At 42.3% G+C, this 22,906-nt stretch overlaps 1 protein-coding gene and 1 long non-coding RNA gene across 2 annotated transcripts; one reads left to right on the top strand and one right to left on the bottom strand.

The window, feature by feature from the left end:
* Nucleotides 1-1,635: 1,635 nt before the first annotated feature.
* Nucleotides 1,636-2,722, bottom strand: LOC114144067 (uncharacterized). The gene is made up of 2 exons (XR_003595396.1): nt 2,624-2,722; nt 1,636-2,270 (listed from the first exon to the last, which is right to left on the bottom strand). It is a non-coding gene; the product is annotated as an uncharacterized LOC114144067 (long non-coding RNA).
* Nucleotides 2,502-21,073, top strand: LOC114144064 (protein mono-ADP-ribosyltransferase PARP14-like). The gene is made up of 23 exons (XM_028016527.1): nt 2,502-2,854; nt 3,418-3,506; nt 3,920-3,950; nt 4,361-4,429; nt 4,723-4,896; nt 5,360-5,485; nt 5,741-5,842; nt 6,430-8,611; nt 10,460-10,639; nt 10,787-10,862; nt 11,515-11,751; nt 11,942-12,163; nt 12,235-12,349; nt 12,971-13,120; nt 14,263-14,325; nt 14,722-14,907; nt 16,349-16,552; nt 16,975-17,090; nt 17,270-17,505; nt 17,592-17,863; nt 17,985-18,127; nt 19,708-19,882; nt 20,633-21,073. The coding sequence occupies exons 1-23, from the start codon at nt 2,671-2,673 to the stop codon at nt 20,911-20,913; spliced, it is 5,613 nt and encodes a 1,870-aa protein (XP_027872328.1). The 5' UTR covers nt 2,502-2,670; the 3' UTR covers nt 20,914-21,073.
* Nucleotides 21,074-22,906: the final 1,833 nt, after the last annotated feature.

The raw sequence follows: 22,906 nt of genomic DNA, 5'->3' as shown, positions 1-22,906 counted from the left end.
GAAGTGATTACATCAGTGCTCCTACATGATGAAGCAGTAACCTCCACCAGGTGTTTGCTCATTTACATAACTCCGCCCCATTAAGGCCAGTCGTCTCCATTTTGGTCTCATCTGACCATTTTCTGCTTTCACCTTTGACCTTCCCAGAGAAGCCACAGTTTTCTTTTTTTTAAGACTATCCCATCATGACCTTTAACCTCTGACATCATAACTAAGACGTGTACAGCCTGAGACAGTAAATCTATTTAAATAAAAGTTTTTCATGGTATAGTCAAATCATCGGGGTCTTCCTCAGATCTTCCTCCTCATCTTCATCACCGTCTCTGTTTCTCTGCAGGTGAAGAGAAAGAAGCCTGAAGCTTTCGACCAATCAGGACGCAGCAGCCTCACCTGTCCTCAGACTGAAACGTTTCTCATTAAAACCTAAAAGTTTCTTGAACTGAAAATGTTTCAGGTTTTTAAAATAAAAATGTTTGATTTCATTTCTGATCTTTATGTTTGCTCCAGAATATAAAGTTAGCTGAATAAATATTAGTTTATAGATGTATTAAAATGTCTTTATTTTCATTTTAATCCAGAATCTACTATTAATCCCACCCACCATCTTTAATCCCTCTCAGATTATCTTTAATTTAATCCTCATCTGAGTTTTTCATGAACATCCGACTCATTTTTCTTTTTATATGAACAGAAACTTTTACATTTGAAGTTTCATAACTTTAAAAAGGCCCGATGTGACAAAATGTAGAAGAATAAACCATAAACAGACACATTGTAGAGCTACAGAGTCTCCACCAGGGGGCGATGTCTGTCCTGTTAGGACTCGGAACATTTTACTGAATGCTTTACGTTTCTAAACTTGTTTCTGTTTTATCAGTTTATACATTTAATAAAAGATCAAAGGACCAACATAGAAAATAAAAAATGTTTGTAAATAATTTAATTGATTTATTAAAGTTGATGGAAATATGAGGAACACAAATTAGATTAAACACAAGATAAATATTTAAAAATAATCACAATTTAATGCACATTTAAACCAAATTAACTGTAAATAAATGATCATTTATTTATATTCGACCTTTAGGCTGCAGCTAACAGTCGTGTTTTCTGATTTAAAGGAACCATCAGTTTCTGAACATCTCAGGTTTTCAGGGAGTTTATTCTGAGGAGCAGAGAGACTAAATGCTTGATTGGTTCTGGTTCTGGAGTCAGTGTGTCTGTGAAGACCCGTTTACCTGGTTTTTACCTGGATTTGAGTCCAAAACCTTTCAGGACTTTATGGGTAGAAATATATAAAAGATGAATCGGTTTTATATATGGCTTGGGAAGCCAGATCTTTGGGAATCTGGCTTCCCAAAGATCTTCTTCTGCCCCCCAAGTGGTTCCCAAAGATCTCCTGGGCCCCCCCAGTGGTTCCCAAAGATCTTCTTCTGCCCCCCCAGTGGTTCCCAAAGATCTCCTGGGCCCCTATCGATTACAATAAAATACCCCAAAAAGAAAACAATCACTTGGTCACGTTGTTCAATCAGACATAAACCTAAACACACATTTTGTTTTCAAACTCCACTGAACTTTATTTCACACTTCAGGTTGTAACAAAACAAACTACAAACCATCTTTACAGTGAAACACTAAATGTTTTTATTCATCCAGGCCGCTTCCTGCCCCCCTGCAATGGCACTGCGCCCCCCAGGGGGCCGCGCCCCACACTGTGGGAACCACTGGGTTAGAGTAACAAGTCAAGAATATGATATTGATTATATTTTTCTAACTTCTTTTTTTATAGAACTTCGTTTAAGAACTGATTTAGTAAAATTGTTTGTAATTGAAGGCATAAATATGATAATTTAAACTTAAATTGCAAAAGTTAAAATGATATTAATTATATTGCTAAACCTGCCATATTATTTTTTGGTTAAAAGTCTTTTCCCTGGTAGATGTATAAATGTTTCTTCATATTTTCTTCACTTTTAGACTTGAGAAAATGAATGGTGACATCCCGCAGGTTGACCAGGTGATGGACTCTAACATTGAAGCTGCTGTGTGTCTGATTTTAACCTGCTTTTAACGTCCTTTATATATTCTGCACCTGCCATCTTTGTTCATGTGAAGAAAAGCATAACACTGACGTCATCTCCGGCATCGGCCAGTCATTTGTGGTTGTCCAGTCATAATAGAACTACGTCACACGTGACATCACCGGTCCAGGTGTGTCCTGCCTCAGGTGAACCGGGCCATCATTGCCAGGTCCGGTCCGGTTCGGTCTGCTGTGGGAACCAACAAACCGTTGAGTGTCCGCCAGAGGGCGCTGCTCACCTGAGGTTGTTTAAAACGCGACATTCAAATATCTCAGAATAAACAGGAAGAATAAAAACTAACAAATAAAATTTACTTTAATTAAAAATGAAGCTAAAATATTATGTTTATATGTGAAGAAGAATTTATTTAGTTTTATTCTGAATCTTCTTGTTGATTCTCAGATTTTTTTTAACGCCTGTAAAAAAAAAAATAATAATTTTCCCGATTAAACTTCATGTTTGAGTTGATTTCCAGCCGCTGGTTCTAGTTTTGTTTTCACCGTTTATGACGAAACGAAAGTGAAAGGAACCCGGAGCCGAACCTCCTCCTGCTGGGCTGGTTCCGTCAGTCTGACTCTGGACCTGAACCATGGAGGACTCCGAGTGTCCGGCCCTGACCGTGGAGGGCGACTGGAGCCCGGCCCAGAGTAAAACCGTCCGGAACAAACTGCAGCTTTACTTCCAGAGCAAGAAGAAGTCCAGCGGAGGAGACTGCCGGGTGGAGGTGGAGGAGGAGGCCGCCAGAGCCTCCGTCTTCTTCCGAGCGGAGGAGGGTGAGTTCCTGCGGCTCCGCAGGTTCTGGTTCTGCTCCGAAACGGGACTTAAAGGTCCAGTTTAGCCAGGGAGGAAACGTGAAACTCCTGAAGGAAAACCAGGAGCTGTTTTACTTTCTGACTGAAAGTCTGAAACTTTCCTTCAAAAATGGCGTCAAAATGTTTAAAGTTATTAATTCTGATCATAAACATCCCGACATGGCAGCGGAGCTCCCAGCATGCACCTGGGCTGCTCCTTCATCCTGGAGCAACAGGAGTCACAGTCAGCTGATCGGGTCTGACGTCATGACCTGAGGCCGGGGTTAAAGGTCAGTCTGACGTCATGACCTGAGGCCGGGGTTAAAGGTCAGGATGCTGGTTTAGTATCAAGCAGAGAACAGGTGAGTCAGCAGGTGAACCTGGAGTAAGGTTTACTGGGTCCAGCAGTGAGGACATGCAGACAGAACCAGGCTGTTACTGGGAGTTCTACTGGTTAAACTGGGCTGGACTGAATTCAGGGTTTAGATAAAACCAGCTGGAAACCAGAAACGTTCAGAGTGACTTGATGTTTTGTTTGTTTGCAGTCAGAGATCAAGTCCTGGCGAAGACGGACCATGAAATCACCCTGGAGGGTAAATGTGTTCGGCTGCGGCTCGGTTCTGGACCCGCTCAGGTAAAACCTGCCGACCGGATGAAGATCTGCGTAAACCTTCTGCACAGAGCAACTTTTACAGAGTCATGGGGATAATTTGGTTATTCATGGAGTCATTCAGGTCAGGGGTCAAAGTTCAGCCAAGAAAACTTCACAGAGATTTTCTTCTCAACGTTTCACAGATTTTATTTTTATATTTTTATATTTTGACCCTCAGGATTATGAATCTGTTTCCTGAGATCGTTTAGTTGTTAGTAAACATGAGTCCAGTTAAAACTTTAGTTTAATGTTTACATCTCAGCATCATCTGCTGCTAACCTTTGACCTTTACCCTCCAGGCCTCGGTACCGTTTATCAGTCCTGATCCGATGCAGTTGAACATCAGAACCAGTGAATCTTTCCGTCTCAGATGATTCTCTCTGTTTTCTCCACAGATCCAGACGAACAGCAGCAACAACAGCTCAGGTAAACGTCTCGGTTCTGGGTCCGGGTCCGGGTTCTGCTGCTCAACTCTGGGTTTGACCCGGTTCTGTTGAACCGGTTTTAACTCAGTGAGACTGAGAGAAACTCTTAAAAATACTTTAAAATACTCAGACTTTATGATTTAGAGGTTGAGCAAAAACAACCAACCAGACTGAAACGTTTCCTGAGGAACAGGAAGGAACCAGAACCAGAACCAGAACCGTGTTTCCATCTGAAAACTGTCTGGACCCGGTTACTTTGAGAAAATGGCTGAATCTTCAGTTTGACTCAGAAATGCTGTCGGTTCATGAACAGTAAACGAGTTCAAACAGAACTAAATAGTTTCTGTTTAAAAAGAGAAAATAACAGAACTTTTATTATCTAAATAATTATATGATTTATATCTGATTCAGATCCAGCTGCAGATTCCAAGAACCAAGAACCAGAACCAGAGGAAGGAGCTTCTGCAGCAAACCAGAGAGGTGAAAACGGATCAGAACCTTCAGACTGAAATATGAAAACGGATCAGAACCTTCAGACTGAAATATGAAAACGGATCAGAACCTTCAGACTGAAATATAAAAACGGATCAGAACCTTCAGACTGAAATATGAAAACGGATCAGAACCTTCAGATGTTTTTACTGCAGCGACACAAAATGTTACAGATTCTTTTTATTCTGATGTTAAATATAATTAAGACACATTTCTGCAAAATGTCACATTTCATCGCTCCCTCATGAAAAAACAAATGTTTTCTGTTTTTTTCCTGTCAGGTTCTGAGTCGGATCCGGTCGTTGCCGTGGTTCTGGAGAACGTCTCGGAGAACCTGAACAAAGATTATCTGCAGATGCTGGTGGAAACCATCTCTGGCCTGGATGAGAACGACTTCAGTCTGGAGATGATCTGGGAATCCAACCTGGCCGTGGTGAACTTCAGCGTCCCCACAGGTAGGAACCAGAACCAGAGCCAGAACCGGAGCCGGAACCAGAGCCAGAACCGGAGCCAGAACCAGAACCGGAACCGGAACCAGAGGGGGAACCGGCTGACAGAGCCAGACTGGTTCCCTCTGCTGTTTTTTATTATAATACATCTAAAGAATCTGCATAAATGTTGAATCAGGAAGTGAAGCCGTCATTTTATAGATTCTTTAGATATAGAATAAAATATTTCAAGGTTTTATGTTTTGCATTTTTAATGTCAGACAAAGAAAATCTAAATTTCAGTATGTGAGAAAATTAAAAATCACATTAGATCAATAAAAATGATGTTTTAAGCACAAATATTAGAGTTCAGAGGTTTTAAAGTTTCATTTCTTCATTTTCCAGTTAAACTGGGATAATAAAGAATAAAACTGCAGTTTTTATGATGATCTTTCTTCCTGTCTCCGTCTCGAACCTGTAAACTGTTCAGATGTGGAAAAGTTCATATCAGTGAGTCAGAAAAACTCCAAGGTGAAGAAACTTGGACTGACGGTTCGGCCACTAGGGGCAGCAAAGAGCGTCCGCATGGAGAGTCTTCCTCCGTCTGTCCTCAAAGGTAAACAAACATTTCACAAATATGTTTGATTTTAATAAACACTATTACAATTTTAATATTTATGCATTTTTGTTTCATCTCTCAAGTTTCTTCATTTTGATTTTTGGAATAACGAGAGAAACTCGGGTCTCATTTTAATCTTTTTAATTAATTAACCTAAATTATGTGGAGAGTTTTTTATTAAAATGATCATTTTCACTGTTTTACATGTTTAGTGTCAGATTGTTGCTTGACTTGTTCCTGACTGGTTTCCAGACATGATTGAGTTGTGGTTTGAGAAGAACTGGGAACTTCCTGAGGACGTCGTGATGATCCCAGAGGAGCAGGCGGCCATCGTCACCTTCAGGGACCCAAAAGGTTCCCCTCACCTTCTCTGGTTCTTCGTCCATAATGTCAAGCTGTGAAAAACTCTAATTGTTTATGGCGGTAATTAATAAAACTAGTAGTTTAAATCAGAGCATTTCACCACCAGTTGGACTCTCACCGGGCCAGCGGGGTTAAACCCGATCACGGTACCGCTGAGTCTCGTTCTTATAAGAAACAGTGATGTTCTTTGGTCCGTAGTCACAGCGGACTGTGGTGCTCCGCCCTGACCGCGCCGCGGCGCTGGACGTGGAGCTGAAGGGAGGAGCTGCTGGTCGCACGCTGAGCCGCTTTTACTGTGGAAACGGACCAAACCGCATCCTGAACCGGGCCGAACCGCTCAGGGTGAACAACCCGATTTAAAACCTAGAGCAGCCAATGGGAGCAGCAGCAGAGACCTGCAGTCAGACCCAACGTTTGGCCAGGATTAACAGACAAGCAGCAGAAGGACTGAGTTCCTCTGGTTGCATCAAAGCAGCTTTTATTTTGAAAAACTTCCCAGATTTAGTTAAACATAATTATCTGCTAAATTCAACCGTTACTAGTATTTTACTGTCTCTGTTCTTGGTGTCTTGCTGCAGTTGTTCAAAGCATCTGCGTTAAAGAAGACCATGTGATGCGCTCCATCCCTGTCAAGCTGTATTCGTACCACGAGTCACTGGGAGCCGCCCTGTACGGCCCGGCCCGGCCTGCCTGGAAGATGCCCGAGCCCGTCACCCAGGAGGTTCTGCAAGTGATCTGGAAATTCCTCCTGCTCAAGAAAATGCTGAAAAGCATCAACGATCAGATGCGGCCGCATTTCTGCAGCGTAGATTTGGACCAGCCCGAGGTGAAACTCAGCCCCCTGCCCAGTTTTCTGAGGCAGAAAAGTCTGACTGCGAAAGACGTAGACAACTGGGCGGAGGCAGCGAAGGACGCCTTCTGCAAACTGCTGGCCCAGTACTCGGCCTACGAATGCGACGCGAACACAGAGGCATGGAAAGCTGCCGAGAAGGAAGTCCTCTCGGTGGTGAAGGAAGACGCCTTAGTGGAGTTCGATCCGTCCAGACAGGTTGTGACGGTCGCTGGCAGAGCCGACGATATAAGGAAAATCAGAGCTCCAGTAGAAAACATCCTTCTTAAATTAATGAGTCACATTGAACGGCAGACCAAAGGTGTGACTGAGAGCCTGGACTTTTCTCCTGCCTATTTCCACATCCTGACGGAGGAAGGGCTGCAGAAAGCTGCCTCTGACGTTTCTCCTGAGCTGAAACTCTCGTTCTACGAAGCCACTGGGAGGTTGACCATTACGGGACTCCCTGCTGAGGTTTACCAGATCAAATCCTGGATCTTAGAGAAAAATCTGAACATGAAGAAGAAACATCTAAATGTCCCTCCAGGCCTTCTGGATTACCTCCAGCAGGTGGATCCCATGGACATGTCAAAGAGCCTGTTCACGTCGCAAGGCATCGGCGCCATCTACTGCACCGAAACCAGAGGCGTCTTCTTACTGGGGAGCTCTGACAGAGCCCTGGCCGACGCTGAGAGTAAGATGAAGAAAGATTTGTTGGTGCAGAATCTGGACGTGAAAGATCAGGAAGTTTTGAACCGTCAGAACTGGAAAGAACTGAAAGGAGAACTGTTGGACACCTACAACTCCTCCAACAACAAAACGGTCATCATTGTGATCCACCCAGAGAGAAGAGACAAAGTAACGGTTGCCGGCTTTAGCAATCCTGTCAAAGAGGTGAGCGCCAGTCTGAGGGACTTCATTCAGAACTACTCACAGGTCCAGGAGGCCCTTCGAGTCGAGTCCTGTGCCGTCGCTCAGTTCATTCAGAAGAACAGACGTGACGTTTGGTCGAGAATCGCCAGCGACAACAAGGTGTCTGTGACCTTTGACCCAGAAAGACCAAAGATCGTCATCAGTGGGGCTCGTCTTCTTGCCCACAAAGCGAGATCCATCCTTCAACAACTGGCTGCTGATCTCTTTGCTGACACCTTAACTGTGGACAAACCTGGAGCAAAGAAGTACTTCCTGTCCCAAGGAAGCATATTCCTGTCTCCAGTGATGTCAGAGTTCAGCTGTGTGGTGATGCTGCAGCCAGAGATCCAAGATGATGAAGAGGAGGAGGAGGAAGGGAGCGTTGAAGACGAGTGTTACTGCAAGGTGCGCACGGCCGGCAGAGTTCTGGTCTCTGTCAGCAGGGCGGATATCTGCAGCTTTAAGGTCGACGCTGTGGTCAACGCAGCCAACGAAGACCTGCAGCACATCGGCGGTTTGGCGTTGGCGCTGCTGAAAGCTGCCGGACCAAACCTGCAGAAGATCAGCAACGACCTTGTGGCCAAAGACGGGAAGCTCCGCCCAGGAGACGCCGTCGTGACGGATGGATGCAGTCTGCCCTGCAGATACGTCGTGCATGCAGTCGGTCCGCGCTACTCTGACTCTGACAAGAAGACGTCAGTGTTTCGTCTGAAATGTGCAGTTAGAGAGAGCCTGAGACAAGCTGAGCTGGCCAGCTGCTCCACCGTGGCGATGCCAGCAATCAGCTCTGGTGTGTTCGGTTTTCCGGTGGAGCTCTGCACCGAGACCATCGCCCGGGCCGTGCGGGAATACTGCGACAATCCCAGCGGTCCGGGATCCTTAACCGAGGTTCACCTGGTGGACAACAACGACGCCACCGTCAGGGTGATGGCAGCGGCCGTCAGCAGGGAGTTCAGCGACCTGGAGCCCGCCATGACGGTTCCACAGCCCGCCGCCGGGAAGCACAAGGGAGCCGCAGGGTGAGTTGAATCAGAACCGAGGTCACAACAGACAGGTTCACTTCCTGGTCATATGAAAGCTGAGTTTGTTGAAAACAACCAACAGCTGACAAATTATCACAAAGGTTGTTTATGTAAAAATAATTGATATTGTGAGTAAAGAGCAGAAGTAAAATCTTCATCCGATTCTGATTTTAAAATAGTTTCCACTGTTTTGGGTTTTTAGCTTCGTGATGCTTTCGCCTTTCTAAATGTTTTACAAGACAAGCGACTGAACCACACATCAGTGTGAATGTGTTCATGTTTGTGACTGGATGAATGTGGCTCTACTGTTAGAATTCAGTTCTGATGTCATCGCCACCTGCTGGCTCATGGTAGGTATCACATCAGTGTTGAACCCAGTGAGCTTCAGATTCACTGAGAAATGAAACTCAGCGACTTTCTCAGGAAACCAAACCGAAGTTTAGGCCTGGAGGAACGTTGTTAAACCTCCAAAGTTATAAATAGAGGTCAGCTGATCAGGAGGGCAAAGGTCATCGCTGCAGTTTTTATTGCAGCTCTAATCAGACAGAAACCAGGCAGAGGAACGATATGGACCCAGAGTCAGGAACCAGGTTCTGTTCACAAACAGGAAGTTTGATTTGAGTTTCACCGTTAAAATGATGGAGGAGGATTTACTGAGGCGGAGAAATGAAACATTTCTGTACCTGGAGAACCTCAGGAGAACCCAGAGAACCGCCGGAGGACCCAGAGAACCGCCGGAGAACCCAGAGAACCGCCGGAGAACCCAGAGAACCGCCGGAGAACCCAGAGAACTGCAGGAGAACCGCTGGAGGACCCAGAGAACTGCAGGAGAACCACAGGAGAACCGCCGGAGGACCCAGAGAACCGCCAGAGAACCCAGAGAACCGCTGGAGAACCCAGAGAACCGCTGGAGAACCCAGAGAACCGCTGGAGAACCCAGAGAACCGCTGGAGAACCCAGAGAACTGCTGGAGGACCCAGAACCTTTTTACTGCCAGGCAGATTACTAACAGCAGGAGAACATCTTCCTTTGAGTTTAAGGTTTCCTTAAATTTTGCTCCTTTGACTTAATTTCTGGTTTTGTTTGCAGTTTTAGTAAAACTAAAACCACTGAATGTTTGGATTCTCATCTTCAGGCCAAACTGAACCAAAATATCAAATATTTTACTGGGAGCCAAAAATCTGAAAATCTGGATGTTTATGATTTAAACCAGGGTGTCCAACGTGTGGCCCTTGGACTGTTTTGTGGCCCTTGGACTGTTTTGTGGCCCTTGGACTGTTTTGTGGCCCTTGGACTGTTTTGTGGCCCTTGGACTGTTTTGTGGCCCTTGGACTGTTTTTTGGCCCTTGGACTGTTTTTTGGCCCCTGCAGATCAAACTGATACAAATTAGTTTCAATGGAAAATGTTAAGTATGAAACAAAGTATCATATTTTTATAACCAAGTTTTCATAATAATTAGAACCAAGTTTATCCAGAGACTTTTACTGAAAAACCAACTTTTAATTTATGAAACTTTTATAAGTATAATAATCATTTTGAAAGTTAGTGGACTGATGTTATAACTAATAAATTTGTTCAAAACAGTTTGAAAACTAACATGAAACTCTTTTAATACAGCAAAAACATTTCTACATTTGGAATCTATGATGGAAATAATAACTAAAAATAATAATAATGAAAAAACAAAGTGAAATCAGGTGACTATTTACCTGATTTTTGTTGTTTTATTTTCTCAGCCTGTGAATCTGATGGCTGATTTCTGTGACTAAAACTTTGGACTGATCTAAACTAGAACCAGAGAAACCCAGAGATCGGACCCAGAATGACCTCTGCTGTTTCCACAGCGGACAGCAGAGAGGACGAGGAAGAGGCTCCTGGTCTGGAGGAGGGAGAGGAGGAGGGAGAGGAAGAGGAGCAGAAGGAGGAAGAAGGAGAGGAAGAGCAGGGGGTTACCAGGACGACCATCAGCCTAACCGCGGCGGTTTGAGCCCCAGAGGGCAGAACAGACGTGGAGAGCAGGGAGGGTAAGTCCAGGTTCAGGTTTGTTTTTACCTTAATGAACATTTACATGTAAATACATGAGATTATATCTGATCTGTTCTAGATCTGCAGACACCAGATTCCTCTTATTGACGTGAAACTAAAAGCTCAGAGTTTTGTTCTGATTTCAGGTCTGGGAGTTTGGAGCAGATCACAGCTGCAGGTCTGAGGATCGCTCTCTGCAGAGGAAACATTCAGGACCAGCAGGTCCGTTTTAATTAATCAGCAAATTAATTATTAAGGAATTATTGATGCAAACAAACTAAGTTTTCCTGCTGAAAAGTTACTTTAAAGTTAATTTAGTCTTATTTTGAGCGAACTGAGAGATAAGATATTTCACTAGGAACTGGATCAGACTTTGTGTTTTTGCAGCGTTCAGATCTTCAGATTTATTTACGTCTTAATAAATATTTGACATAAAGTATCAGAAACACTGAGGAGGAAATACTAATTATGCTGCTTAAGTTTAATACAGAGACAAAATGTCAAATTATAGAAATTTGATCCTCAGTTTTACTTTCCACCATTTTCTTTCACTGCTTCCTTTTCTGTGCAGCAGCGCCCCCTGCAGCTCAGACATGAACATTTCATGGGATTGCTGTTCATCACATTTAAAATGCAGACTCTTCTTTACAAGCTGAATCTTTTTTCTCATCTCGTTTTAAAGCTGAACTGAAGGTTGCTGGTTAGATTCCTGCACAAAGCCTCCAGTTTTCAGCCTTTTTAGTGAATTTTTTTTCAGATTTTAATACGTTTTGATGTCAGTTTGGTGCTGAAGTAACAGCCAGGGTTCAGTGTTTGCTGGTTTTAGTGGAAGTTGCTCGGCTGTAGTTAGAGCTGTTCTGATCTCGGTCCGCAGACGGACGGCATCGTGAACACGGTGGCAGAGAACATGAACCTGAGCCAGGGCGCTGTGTCGTCGGCCATCTTGGAGGCGGCGGGGGAGAACCTGCAGCCGGCCGTCCTGGCTGAGGCCGGCGTGTCGGCGCTGCAGTTCGGAGACGTGGTCGTCACTGACGCTTACAACCTGAGGTGTCAGAAAGTCTTCCATGCTGTTTGCCCAAACTGGGACAACGGCGGCGGTGAGGCGGAGAAGGTCAGAGGTCCATCAGGTCGTTTTATTTCCAGGCCTCTAGAGACACAGCAGGGATGATTTCACAGAAAGTCCATGCAGAGTTTGTTTAGCTGAATATTTCATTAAGTCTTGATTATTGTCCCCACAGCAGAACATCAGGTGTTTCTGTCTCCTTTATGAAAGTAAAATCCTCTCTGACTGCTTTGATCAGGGGTTAGCGGACGTCATCACTTCCTGTCTGAAGGAGGCTGAGAAGCTGCGGCTGACCTCTCTGTCCTTCCCGGCCATCGGAACCGGGAACCTGAGCTTCCCCAGGCCGGTGGTGGCCAGAGTTCTGCTGAGGCAGATCCAGCAGTTCAGCCAGCGGGTCTCGCCCCGCCACCTGAAGGAAGTGGTCATCGTGGTTCACCAAAGCGACCCCCAAACCACCGAGGTCAGACGACCTTCCTGCTGCGCTGCTGTAGGAAAAAGTGCTGCAAAAACCCAACATGTGCTTTTTTTCAGTGTTTCACCAGAGAGTTCAGCGGACAGACGGGGAGCGTCCAGCATGGAGGAGCCGGTTCTGACGGGAACTGGTCTGCCGCTCAGACGCTGCTCAGCCGGCCACAGCAGACCTCCAGTAGGAAAAACTTTACAGCTTTTTGTCTTCAGACTTTGCTTATTATGGGCTGGACTGCAGCTGCACACAGATGGGGACGAATGAAGGAAAGCCCTGATTTAACACAGAACGTGCTCTAAATGATGAAAACATAAAACAATAAACCAAAACATCATATTGGCAATGGATGCTAAACCTGAGGACGGTTCACTTATTGTTAATCAAAAGCGACGCTAGAGAAATAAATTTTTATCTGAGATTTAAAGGAAGTTTGTTTCAGATTAGAAGATCATAAAATCTAAACCAGAACCAGAACCAGAACCAGGAGGCCTGCAGGTTGATCCAGCAGCAGCAGATCTTTAATCCATTCAGTGATTTATAAACTACCAGCAGCTTAAAGTCTCTCAGTGAAGGACTGTAGATCTAGGTGATGTAGATCTGGGTGGTGTAGATCTGGGTGGTGTCTCTATGTTCCTGGTTCTAGTCAGAACTCCAGCAGCAGCGTTCTGGATCAGCTCTCCAGGTTGTTTAGAGACCAGGATATGGACCCAACCAGAACCTTCAGCTGCTGTTTACTGGAACATTTACCTCCAATAAAAACGTTTAAAACCTGAATCGGTTCTTTGTCTCCGTTTGTCTCAGCGTCCTTCAGCTCCGTCTCGTCCCCGTCCCTCGGCGTCTACCGGATGCAGATGGGTCAGCTCGCCCTGGAGGTGTCGTCAGGAGACATCACCAAGGAGACCTGTGATGTCATCGTCAACTCATCCAATCAGAACTTCAACCTTCAAGCAGGTGATGGATGGTTGCTGGTCGTCTTCCTCTCCTCTGTTAAAAGCAGAACATCAATGTTTGTTTGTTCATTTGAGGATGATTTAATTAGAATTACATTTTTAAAAGTTCTTTTTAAAAGTTACATGATCAAGAATCAGTTTAATGCAGAAGGCAACATATTCCAGAAATAAGTTGCTTTGTACGCAGTTGTTTTATTGTTAGATTGACTGAGTTCTGATATAAAAGTGATAATTAAGGTTCTTAATAAAAACATGCCTGTTGTAACAACTGGGGGGAAAAGCCGAACGGTTTATGTTTAGTTAATTAATTTTCCATCCGTTTCACTTCATGATTCTGTCAATCCGACATCCGGTGGCAGAAAATGTTTCTGTTGCAGGCAAAGCGAATCTCAGTTCGGCTCTAATCAGCTTCGCTCACATTGTTGACCTCAAGTTGACCTTTAATGCGGAAGTGAAAGTTTTTAACTTGATTTTCAGATTTATTTTTAGTGTAGCATGAATATAAATGATGGGATAAATGGATGAATTCTTTATGATGGTGTTATTAAAATATAAACATGAACAAAGAGGACAGTAAAGGACAGCACAGCATGCAGGCAGACAGCAGGCTGCTAATATATTACAAACTTTATTTATATAAAAAGAATCTATGGGTAGGAACTAGTTCCTGTTTGGAGATGGTGAAGTGGTGAACTCTGAACATGAACTCTGTGAAATGAACCCAGATCCAGTTCTTTTAATGGATGAAGGTTTATGGGTCCAGATCTGGTTTCTGGTTTCATTTCTGCTGAAATCTCTCTGCTCTCTTTTTATCTGGTTAAAGTTCAGATCATCTTTATTATCCCAGTTCAGTCAGTTAATCCTGTCAGTGGTAAACAGACACCTGTCTGTGTTTCCAGGCTTTCTGCCAGACCTAGTTTCTGTTTCTGCGAAGTTTTAAAGCGACTGATGGATCTGGGTTAGTTGAGGTTGGTCGCTCAACTCCAACTGAGGAAAACTGAAAATGTAAAAAATCCCATCACAAGGAATAAAGGAAAGATCTGGAAAACGGGAAGTGATGGAAAAATGAAGTTGATTGGATAAAACCAGGATGAGACTCAGCAGCAGAACTTTGACTGATTCAGTGTTTTCTTGATTTTTCAGGAGTTTCCAAGGCGATCTTGGACAACGCCGGTCCAAGGGTTCTGTTGGAGTGTGCACAGATCGGTGTGTTTCTCACTTTTAGTTATTTTAAAAACATTTTTAGTGTTTTGTGTCATTTTGAGAACAACCTGTAACAGTACTTAGAGATGAAATTGTTTAATGTTTAAAAAAGTGGTAAAATCAACTTTTTAGGTTTCATTTTCCATTTCAGATGAGTTGCATTTATTTATGTTGGCCCAAACTTTAAAAGTAAAGAAAAAATATTTAGGTCACTGATGAAAAGTGGATTTTACCTCAGCTCTTTTTTTTAACTTTCTGTGTGTGAAGATGGTTTGACAAACACTTAGCTTAATTTAACAATTTATTTAAAAAAAAATTAAAAGTAGCCACATATTGGCTGTCAGAGATGTATGTAAAATCTTTCCAAACTGTGTGAATGAACATGTTTCCTCCCTGCAGTGAATTCTCCGGGCTACATGCCTCGTTCCATGATCATGACCTCCGGCGGTCAGCTTCCCTGCAGCAACATCATCCACATCGTCGGCCAGAACGACGCTACTAAGATCAAGGAAATGGTTCAGGGAGTCCTGAAGGTCTGCGAGGAGAACAAGTTCAGATCGGTCGCCTTCCCAGCTCTGGGAACAGGTCTGTGCAAAAGACAATAAACATACAAAACTAGTGATATGTATCTATATATTTAAGCAGTTTTGATTAATATTTTTTCCTTCTGATTGTCTTTGGCTTTTCACCACCAGATTCAGATTATTTTGCTGCCATTTTTCCAACTTAGCTGCATAAAAACTAGCTTGGTGTAAAACTGCATCAACTCTTTGAATGGTAGCGTCTTAGCAAACCAGATATTTTAGCACACAACCTGTGTTGTTTTTGTTGAACCATAAACCCAGATTTGTGGGTTTATGAGGGAAAAAGTTCCTACATATATAAATATATAAATTAACTCAGTGTTATTCTCCCGGACGAGCCCCCAAAAATCCAGCTGAGGCTGATGTTTTAGAGTGAAGTGTAACCCATTTGACCCTCTTACTGCTACATCTTATTTTTAAATTAATATAACAGCACAGAGGAAACAAAATCACTAAAGTCATGTGCAAACTGTGATGCTCCTGGCACGTTTAATTCAGCATGGTTTTATTATAAATACCAAACTTTACCGGTAACAGAACTGCTTCTGGTAAAGAACTGCTTCTGGTAAAGAACTGCTACCAGAAGCAGTTCTTTACCAGAACTGCTTCGCAGCGACCAGATGTAGGATCGACTCAGAGTCATGAAGTGTTTGGTAATGACTGAAACAGATAGAAAAATAAGTTTACACTTATATTAAATATTCAGGATAGAAGATAATACTGTCATATAATATAGATGATTATATCTAGTAATAATAGTCAATAATTATATACACTGTATTTAAATATATTTTAAATATTATTAACATATGAGAATAAACAAAACATAACATTCAATACTAGTTTTGAACAAGTTCAGAATTCAAGTCTGTAAGGCTCTTACTGGAAACCATTCCAAAATGTCCAAATGGGAAAACTGGGATTCTTCTTTGACTATGAGACTCAGAAACAAACAGTCACTGATGTCCTACAGTGCGGTTTGTAGGTAGATTAACATCAGTTGAAGAAGGCTGTTGACCTTAAAGGTCAAAAACATCTATTAATTACACATCCAAATCAATAAAATTAGCTTTAGCTTAAATGGTTTGTAACCATTACAGTAAAACATTTATTCAATAAATGCTTTATTTCATAACATTTGACTTCATAATTCAATTAAGGCACACACACTGCATTCCTCACAGGACTTCAATTATTATATACACTGTATTGAAATATATTAAATATTTGTTTTTGGTTCTAAAATAAAGACTCAAACAGGTTTTATTTTCTCTGTTAAGGTGTGGATATAAAGCAATAAACCATTTGAATGGAGACATTCAAACTCGGTACAAGTTTTGCTACATCATACTTGTTGCTTTCTCCTTTGTACATTGTTGAGCAACTTGTTTCAGTTTTCACCCTCATCTTCATTGTTTGGTTGGTCCTCACGTCCTCTCCAGGTCAGGGCGGTGTCAGTCCATCGGCGGTGGCCGACGCCATGGTCGGTGCAGTGGTAGACTTTGTGAGGAAGAAGCAGCCAAAGTTTGTTTGCAGCGTGAAGATCCTAATCTTTCAGACAGCCATGATCGCCGAATTTCACAACAGCATGAAAAAGAGGCAAGGAGAAGAAGTGGCAGAGAAGAGCGTCTTAAACAAATTCATAGGTATCATCCTGCTTTGTTTTATGTGGAAACATATTTACATTATCCAGAGATCATTTGTGAATAATTCTGTGAAATCTGTGAATAGAGAGAAAGTTTCTGGGGTCTAGACTAGTTACAGCATATCAAATTAGTTTATGTACTTCAATTAATCTAATTAAATATCTGAACGTCATGTGAGGAAAATAATTTTTCATTTGTGGATGAGGAATAATAATAGCCAACCATAAAATGTCACTTAATCTTATGCAAGCTTTAGATTTCTACAGACATACAGCACAAGGTGGAGGAAAGCCTAAAGATTATAAATCTGCAGAAACATTTGAAATAATGTCCAAACATTTATACTTTGGCTGTTAAGCAGAAACAGTCAAATTTAGTGCAGTCATTTCACATGATGAAAATATTTCCTGACCTGATTTCAGATTCAGTTTCTTCATTTTTTGGACTTGGAGCGGAGCAGCAAAGCACTACTGACTTTTATCTGGAGCGGCAGGAGTTTGATCCCGCTGTGTTTCAGCTGTGTGCCGACAACCAAAGGGTTCGTATGAGAATCTCTGACTAACAGGAAGTTCTTTAGTCCCTGCAGCAGTTCATGACATCGTCATCATGTGCTGTGCTAAGAACAAATGAGTTACCTTGCTATCAGCCGGAAGGAGACCAAAACCAATCCTCCACTCTTGATCTTCACGGGTTTTCTGGTTTTTCTTTCCACCACAGAATCTGAGCACGGCTAAGAAGAGGATCAGTGAGCTCATTCTGAACGAGCAGGCCCAGAGAACCATCAGGGACCAGTACATTAACCAGTTCACTCAGGCTGACATGGACGAGCTGAAGGCCCTGCAAAGGAATCTGACGGTGAGCATCCGGCTGGACAGAGGTCAGGAAGACCAGGAGCCCCGGATCCACCTGGAAGGTCTGACCAGAGACGTCCTGACGGCCGAGTCAGACATCAGGTCAGCAAACGGACGATATGCTCCTTAAAGGTACACACTCATTAAATTACTCTGAAGTGTTTTTTCATCTTTTCGATGCTCCTTAGGAACATCATCCGGAAAGTGGAGAGAAGTGAGAATCTGAAGAACAAAGCCATGATGGTGAGAAAACAGGTGGAATGGAAGTTCCAGCACCAGGACGGATCAGTGGTGTCCCTTGACATCTTCACCAACCTCCAGCTTGAAGAAGCTTTTGAGAAAAGTCAAAGTGTGAAAATCAAAATCAAAAACGAAACCTTCAACGCTGATCCAGTTCTTAGACGGGCCGTTTCCACTAAGGGACGGAAGCAGATAGAGCTGATGAGAAATGACTTGAGAAGTGAGTGAATCTGTTCATCCAACCATGATCAGACACGTTTCAGAAACCTACCAGGCTCTAAAACGTTCAAACATTTCACACAAAGCTTTCCCACATGAGTTCAAACCTCTTCTTCTCGTAGCCCCTGACAATCCGCTGCCTCAACACTGGGATGACATGAAGGGCAGCATCCTGAAGCAGGTTCCCCTGACCGCTGGGTCCCAGGAATACAACGACGTGTTGGCAGACGTTACAAAAAATGGACTTTCCCTGAACATCATCAAGGTAAGTTTGTCTTCAGAACATGCAAAGAATGACCTTTGACCTTCTGGACCTCCAGAATGCAGCCCTGAAAGCAGAATAAGAAAAAGCAAAATGCAGCTCAAACAAACCAGTGAAATCAAATAAGAAGAAAACTCAGAAAACAGGAGATGATGAGGATCAATGAACAAAACACACATAATAGAAATATTATTGTTTATCTCGCAATTTAGTGATATTTAAATGAACTGATTAAAACTGTATAAAACCTTTAAGTTTACCTTTAGCATTTACTTTTGTTAACAACACCTTACTTAACAATAGGTCAGACTTTGAATAACTCTTAATAAAAGGAAAAGGAAGTTATTTACAAAATTAGTAATTAAGATCAACAGCACCAAGTCTGGGCTCATGAAAACCATGAGATAACTCAGAATGATGAGTAGTAATATCATGACTCAGTAACACCACCAGCAAGGTCAGCCAGCCTCCAAGAAGCTCACACCATGTAGTCACTGTAGGGGTTCACAGTTAATGTCATTAGTTTTATGAGTCAATCTAAATAATGCCAGATGATGTCATATCTCCTGCTGTCCAAATGCAGTCAGTCAGTCAGTTTATTTATACATCACATTTCAGCAACAAGGCAGTTCAAAGTGCTTTACATTATAAAAACAAAAAATACAAAGTCATAGAAGACACCAGACACTCAACAACTGAGAAAAACAGAAAATATTACATATTGTCACGTGCCATCAATCCGCTCCTCTGCTCTCTGATGAGATGCCAAACTTGACTAAATTGACAGTGAGCTAGACAATCAGAAACAATGTTTCAGTTGTTTTCTCCTAAATTAGTTTGTCTCTGACATAAAGCTTTATTGGAGTTACTGAGAATGAGGCAGATCTCCGGTACTCAGTGAGTTGTGTGGTGGAGAACGAAGGAAGATGTGACGGTGTGGCCATGGTAGCATTTGATTTGACAATGAAGTTGTTTGTTTTTGGTGTGTGGCGGACCAAACATGGAGCTGCAGTCTGGTGTTTCTTCCTCTTGGGATGGCTGAGGAAGAAAAAGGGGAAACCAGTGAGCACTTGGTTAAAAGACCTAGCAGAAAGGCTGGAGCTGCAGCTGCTGAAGCTGAAGCAGCAGTGTGGCTTCAGCAACAGGATCGGAGACGGTGTCTCTTTTTGTATAATTCAAAGTTATTTTATAGAACTATAAATAGGTCAGTGTTGAGGCTCATTCTTCAGCTGGATCATAGTAACCGGATACCTAGATGATGGACTGAATATATACTCTGACTTCAGTTTATTGTGATGATGTCCTTCCAATGCAGCAACAACCATGGATAGAGAGCAACTTTCTTTAAGAACGGGGTTTTTGTTAAAAGCATGACGTGGTGAAACTAATTTCTCCTAGAACCGAATGAGGTGCATTCTGGGTTTCAAAGTTTTCATATCTAGATTTCAGAGTTTTCAGTGTGTAGTTCAGCCTCTCATGGCTGAAGGCTAACATGAACATAACACTCACCCTAATGAGAGATTAATACCCACTGATCTAGGATTTGATCAGAATCATGATCATGTGGTTTAAACTGTCGGCAGATCGAGCGGATCCAAAATACGACGCTGTGGCAGAGCTACCAGCTCCTGAAGAAGCAGATGGAGGTAAAGAACAAGCACACCAACAATGAAAAGCTGCTGTATCACGGCACCGGGGCCAACTCCATCGACCTCATCAACTCTAAGGGCTTCAACCGGAGCTACGCAGGAATGCATGGTAAACATCGCCACACTCGACAGTCCAGGAAGAAAACGTGAAAACAGAAATGTTGAATAATTTTAGACTCTGATTGGTTCTTTAGAGCTCTGTCGATCAAAACAAGTGTCGACATCGCATCCTTTCTTTAAGTTGTACCTCAGGGTGTCATGTTTTGTAATGGTGAAGGTGGTGAGGCAGATGCAGTGGACCCAGGTGTAGATTGAAATAACGATTTAATGATAAACAAGGCACACAATCCAGGCAGCACAAGTGAGCAGAAGGCTAAGAGCTCAGAACTGGTAGCAACTGGACTAGACAATGACAACTGGCAGATTAAACAAGACAAGGCGACAGAACAGGTGAGACGAGAACACGACAAGGAAACGAGAGACACAGGTGGGTTTAAATACACAGTGAGACAATCGGAAGAAATAAAGAACAGGTGTAACCAATCAAGAGGGAGACAGGACAACACGGCGACTCAATAGACAGAGAAACCAAAATAAACACACAGAAAAAACCAAATCCTCACACAGGGTTCTGTACTTATGACCCTTTTCTTTACGCCATCGTGTAACTCTCTTATCTCTTAGTATAGTTTGCTTTATTTGTGCTACCTGAGCTAGTTTAGCTTTAACTTCTCTAATCATCACTGTTCTCAAGTGTTATCTTTTACTTGTTGCCTTTCAGAGATCAATTAATATATTTTAAGCTCTAAAGATCTTAACATTTGACCATCCATGACTCGTACCGTTTTATTTCCTGCAGGTGCCATGTACGGTAAAGGCTCTTACTTTGCTGTGGACCCTGCGTATTCAGCCGGAAGTTATGCTCAGCCAGATAATACAGGTCACAAGCGCATGTACCAGGCCCGGGTTCTGGTTGGAGACTACACCCAGGGAAGATCTAACATGATTGCACCCCCCGCCAAATCTGGCAATGCTGCAGACCTGTATGACAGCGTCACCGACAAACCTAATAATTCATCCATGTTTATTGTTTTCAACGACATTCAGGCATATCCAGAATACCTTATCACATTCACTTAACGTTTTAGCTCTTTTGCAAATATTCTGATCAAATTAACCTGTCTGACTAAAACTCTTCTACTGTAGATCAAAACCACTGGAACCTGTTGCTATAACTTACTGAAGGAGTGGTGTAATTTTCTTCAACTCAAAATAAAGATGGAAATTTTTCATTCTTGGATACATTTTCAGTGTGTTTTTTTGCATAAAAAAACAAGTTCATCCTCTATAAAAGCAGAAAATTGTGTGTTAGATGGCAGAAAGATGCCAGCAGTGGTTCTTTTTGGTTACAAGAGTCATTTCATCTATCATCCTGTCTGAAGTCCTTCATTCTCCAGAGAGGAAAACATCGACCAATCTTCTCAAGGTTAGAGCGTGAAGCTCAGAGAAATGACAACACACCTAAACGTTAGCAGGTCAAAGGTCATTTCAAGTCACACTGCAAGAACACCACATCACAGACCATTTAGCTGCAATTGACATGACGCCGGCTCCGCCCCCTTGTGGAAGTAGAGCTGTCCTCCGACATCAAACTGTTATTTTGGTAGAGGTAACAGACCTCAGTGCGTTACCCGAGGCATTTTTTAGTCATAGCCAACACTAGGCAAAGACAGCGGGCAAGAAAATTCTCTAACTAGTCCTACAACAGGTCTGTATGATAGTTAGCATGAAATGATGGAGAAATCAACGATAAAGCCCAAAAGGAAAATTGATGAACTACACATAAATTTTGGATAGTTGGATGTGAGTATGAATGCTGAGGTTGCATTTTGCCAGTATAAAATGGCAAAATCATTTTATTTAATGACTTAAATAAAACCAGCTTGTGAAAATTTGAATCAGGAAAATGCTTAGAAATAAACAGTAGCATGAAACGGTGTTTAACTGTGAGTACAGCAGTTACTGCAGTCTGTTTTCATGCTGCCATAGAGCTATTGTTGGAATCTACATGCATAAAATCCAGCATAACTACCTTCATTTATTGATCTGGAAATGATTAGTTTAGCATTGTTATTTTAATTTAACTGAGTTGTGTTTATTTGACACTTAGCCGTCATCAGTGAGTCATTACGACGGAGCCTGAGCTTACTGAGATTAGCAAGATTACTTCCAGATAATATATTAGGAAGTAATACTAATATATTCGGTTAAACAGCATTCATGAATGTTAGGTGAAATATATATATTATCATATATTTGTTGTTTCCTTTATAACAATAGTGTTTCATATTTGATGTTCCTTGATTGTTTTCTCTTCCCTAAACATAAAGACTGTTTCTGTATGTTTTGATCTACTTTATCTCCATCTTCACAAGAGGGCCTCCCTGAAGAGAAGCAGTGATAACCGAGCTCACAGGGTTTATTACTCAGCAGGAACTTCTTCTTCCTTTGAACGGTTAGATAGCTGAAGAATCGTCGCCTTGAAGATATACGACCTGTTCTGTTTTTACTGTGTTCTAATGCAAGATAACATGTGTTTAGTTAGTGATTGTCATTAGCACTGCAACTAAAATGCTTTGTCCCCACCCCTTAGAGTTGCAGTGCTCTCTGTGATAGGGACTCTGAATGTAATAAAAAGAGAGGAGCAGACAAATGTGTTTCAGAGCGGTTGGAGATTTGTAACTGTAAACACATCTCTGTCCGTTCTCCTCGCGAGTACAAAAGAATCTAACTCTCTTGTCTTTTCTGTGTTGTTCAACTTGTCTTTAATAGGTGTCAAACCTGACAATGACAAAGGGGATACCTAAGTATAGTTTTCTTTACTCACTTGTGTGTATTTATTTGCCTAATTAACCGCTACAGGGTTTGATTTGACTATCAGTAAGTCATTATGGCAAAAAAATGGGATGTTTACTACCGGTTACCTTTGTGCTGACTAACGTGGTTCCTGTCCATCAATTTCATTCAACTGGACATGAGGTGGGCTGCAGTCCATGATCCATTTCTTACATTAATCCAGACTCCTTTTTGGTTTGGGAAATGTAATAAATTGTATTCCGCCCTCTGTATGTTC

Source organism: Xiphophorus couchianus, chromosome 5 (genome assembly GCF_001444195.1).
Source record: "Xiphophorus couchianus chromosome 5, X_couchianus-1.0, whole genome shotgun sequence".
Taxonomy (NCBI): domain Eukaryota; kingdom Metazoa; phylum Chordata; class Actinopteri; order Cyprinodontiformes; family Poeciliidae; genus Xiphophorus; species Xiphophorus couchianus.
This window is presented reverse-complemented; position numbering and strand designations above follow the sequence as displayed.

What these genes read in the sequence shown, in the direction of transcription:
- LOC114144064 (XM_028016527.1), top strand. Translation starts at nt 2,671, where the DNA reads ATGGAGGACTCCGAGTGTCCGGCCCTGACCGTGGAGGGCGACTGGAGC. An exon ending in GAACTTCAGCGTCCCCACAG is followed by an intron (nt 4,897 to 5,359) that starts GTAGGAACCAGA and finishes TAAACTGTTCAG; the next exon opens with ATGTGGAAAAGTTCATATCA. An exon ending in TTTCCCTGAACATCATCAAG is followed by an intron (nt 18,128 to 19,707) that starts GTAAGTTTGTCT and finishes AACTGTCGGCAG; the next exon opens with ATCGAGCGGATCCAAAATAC.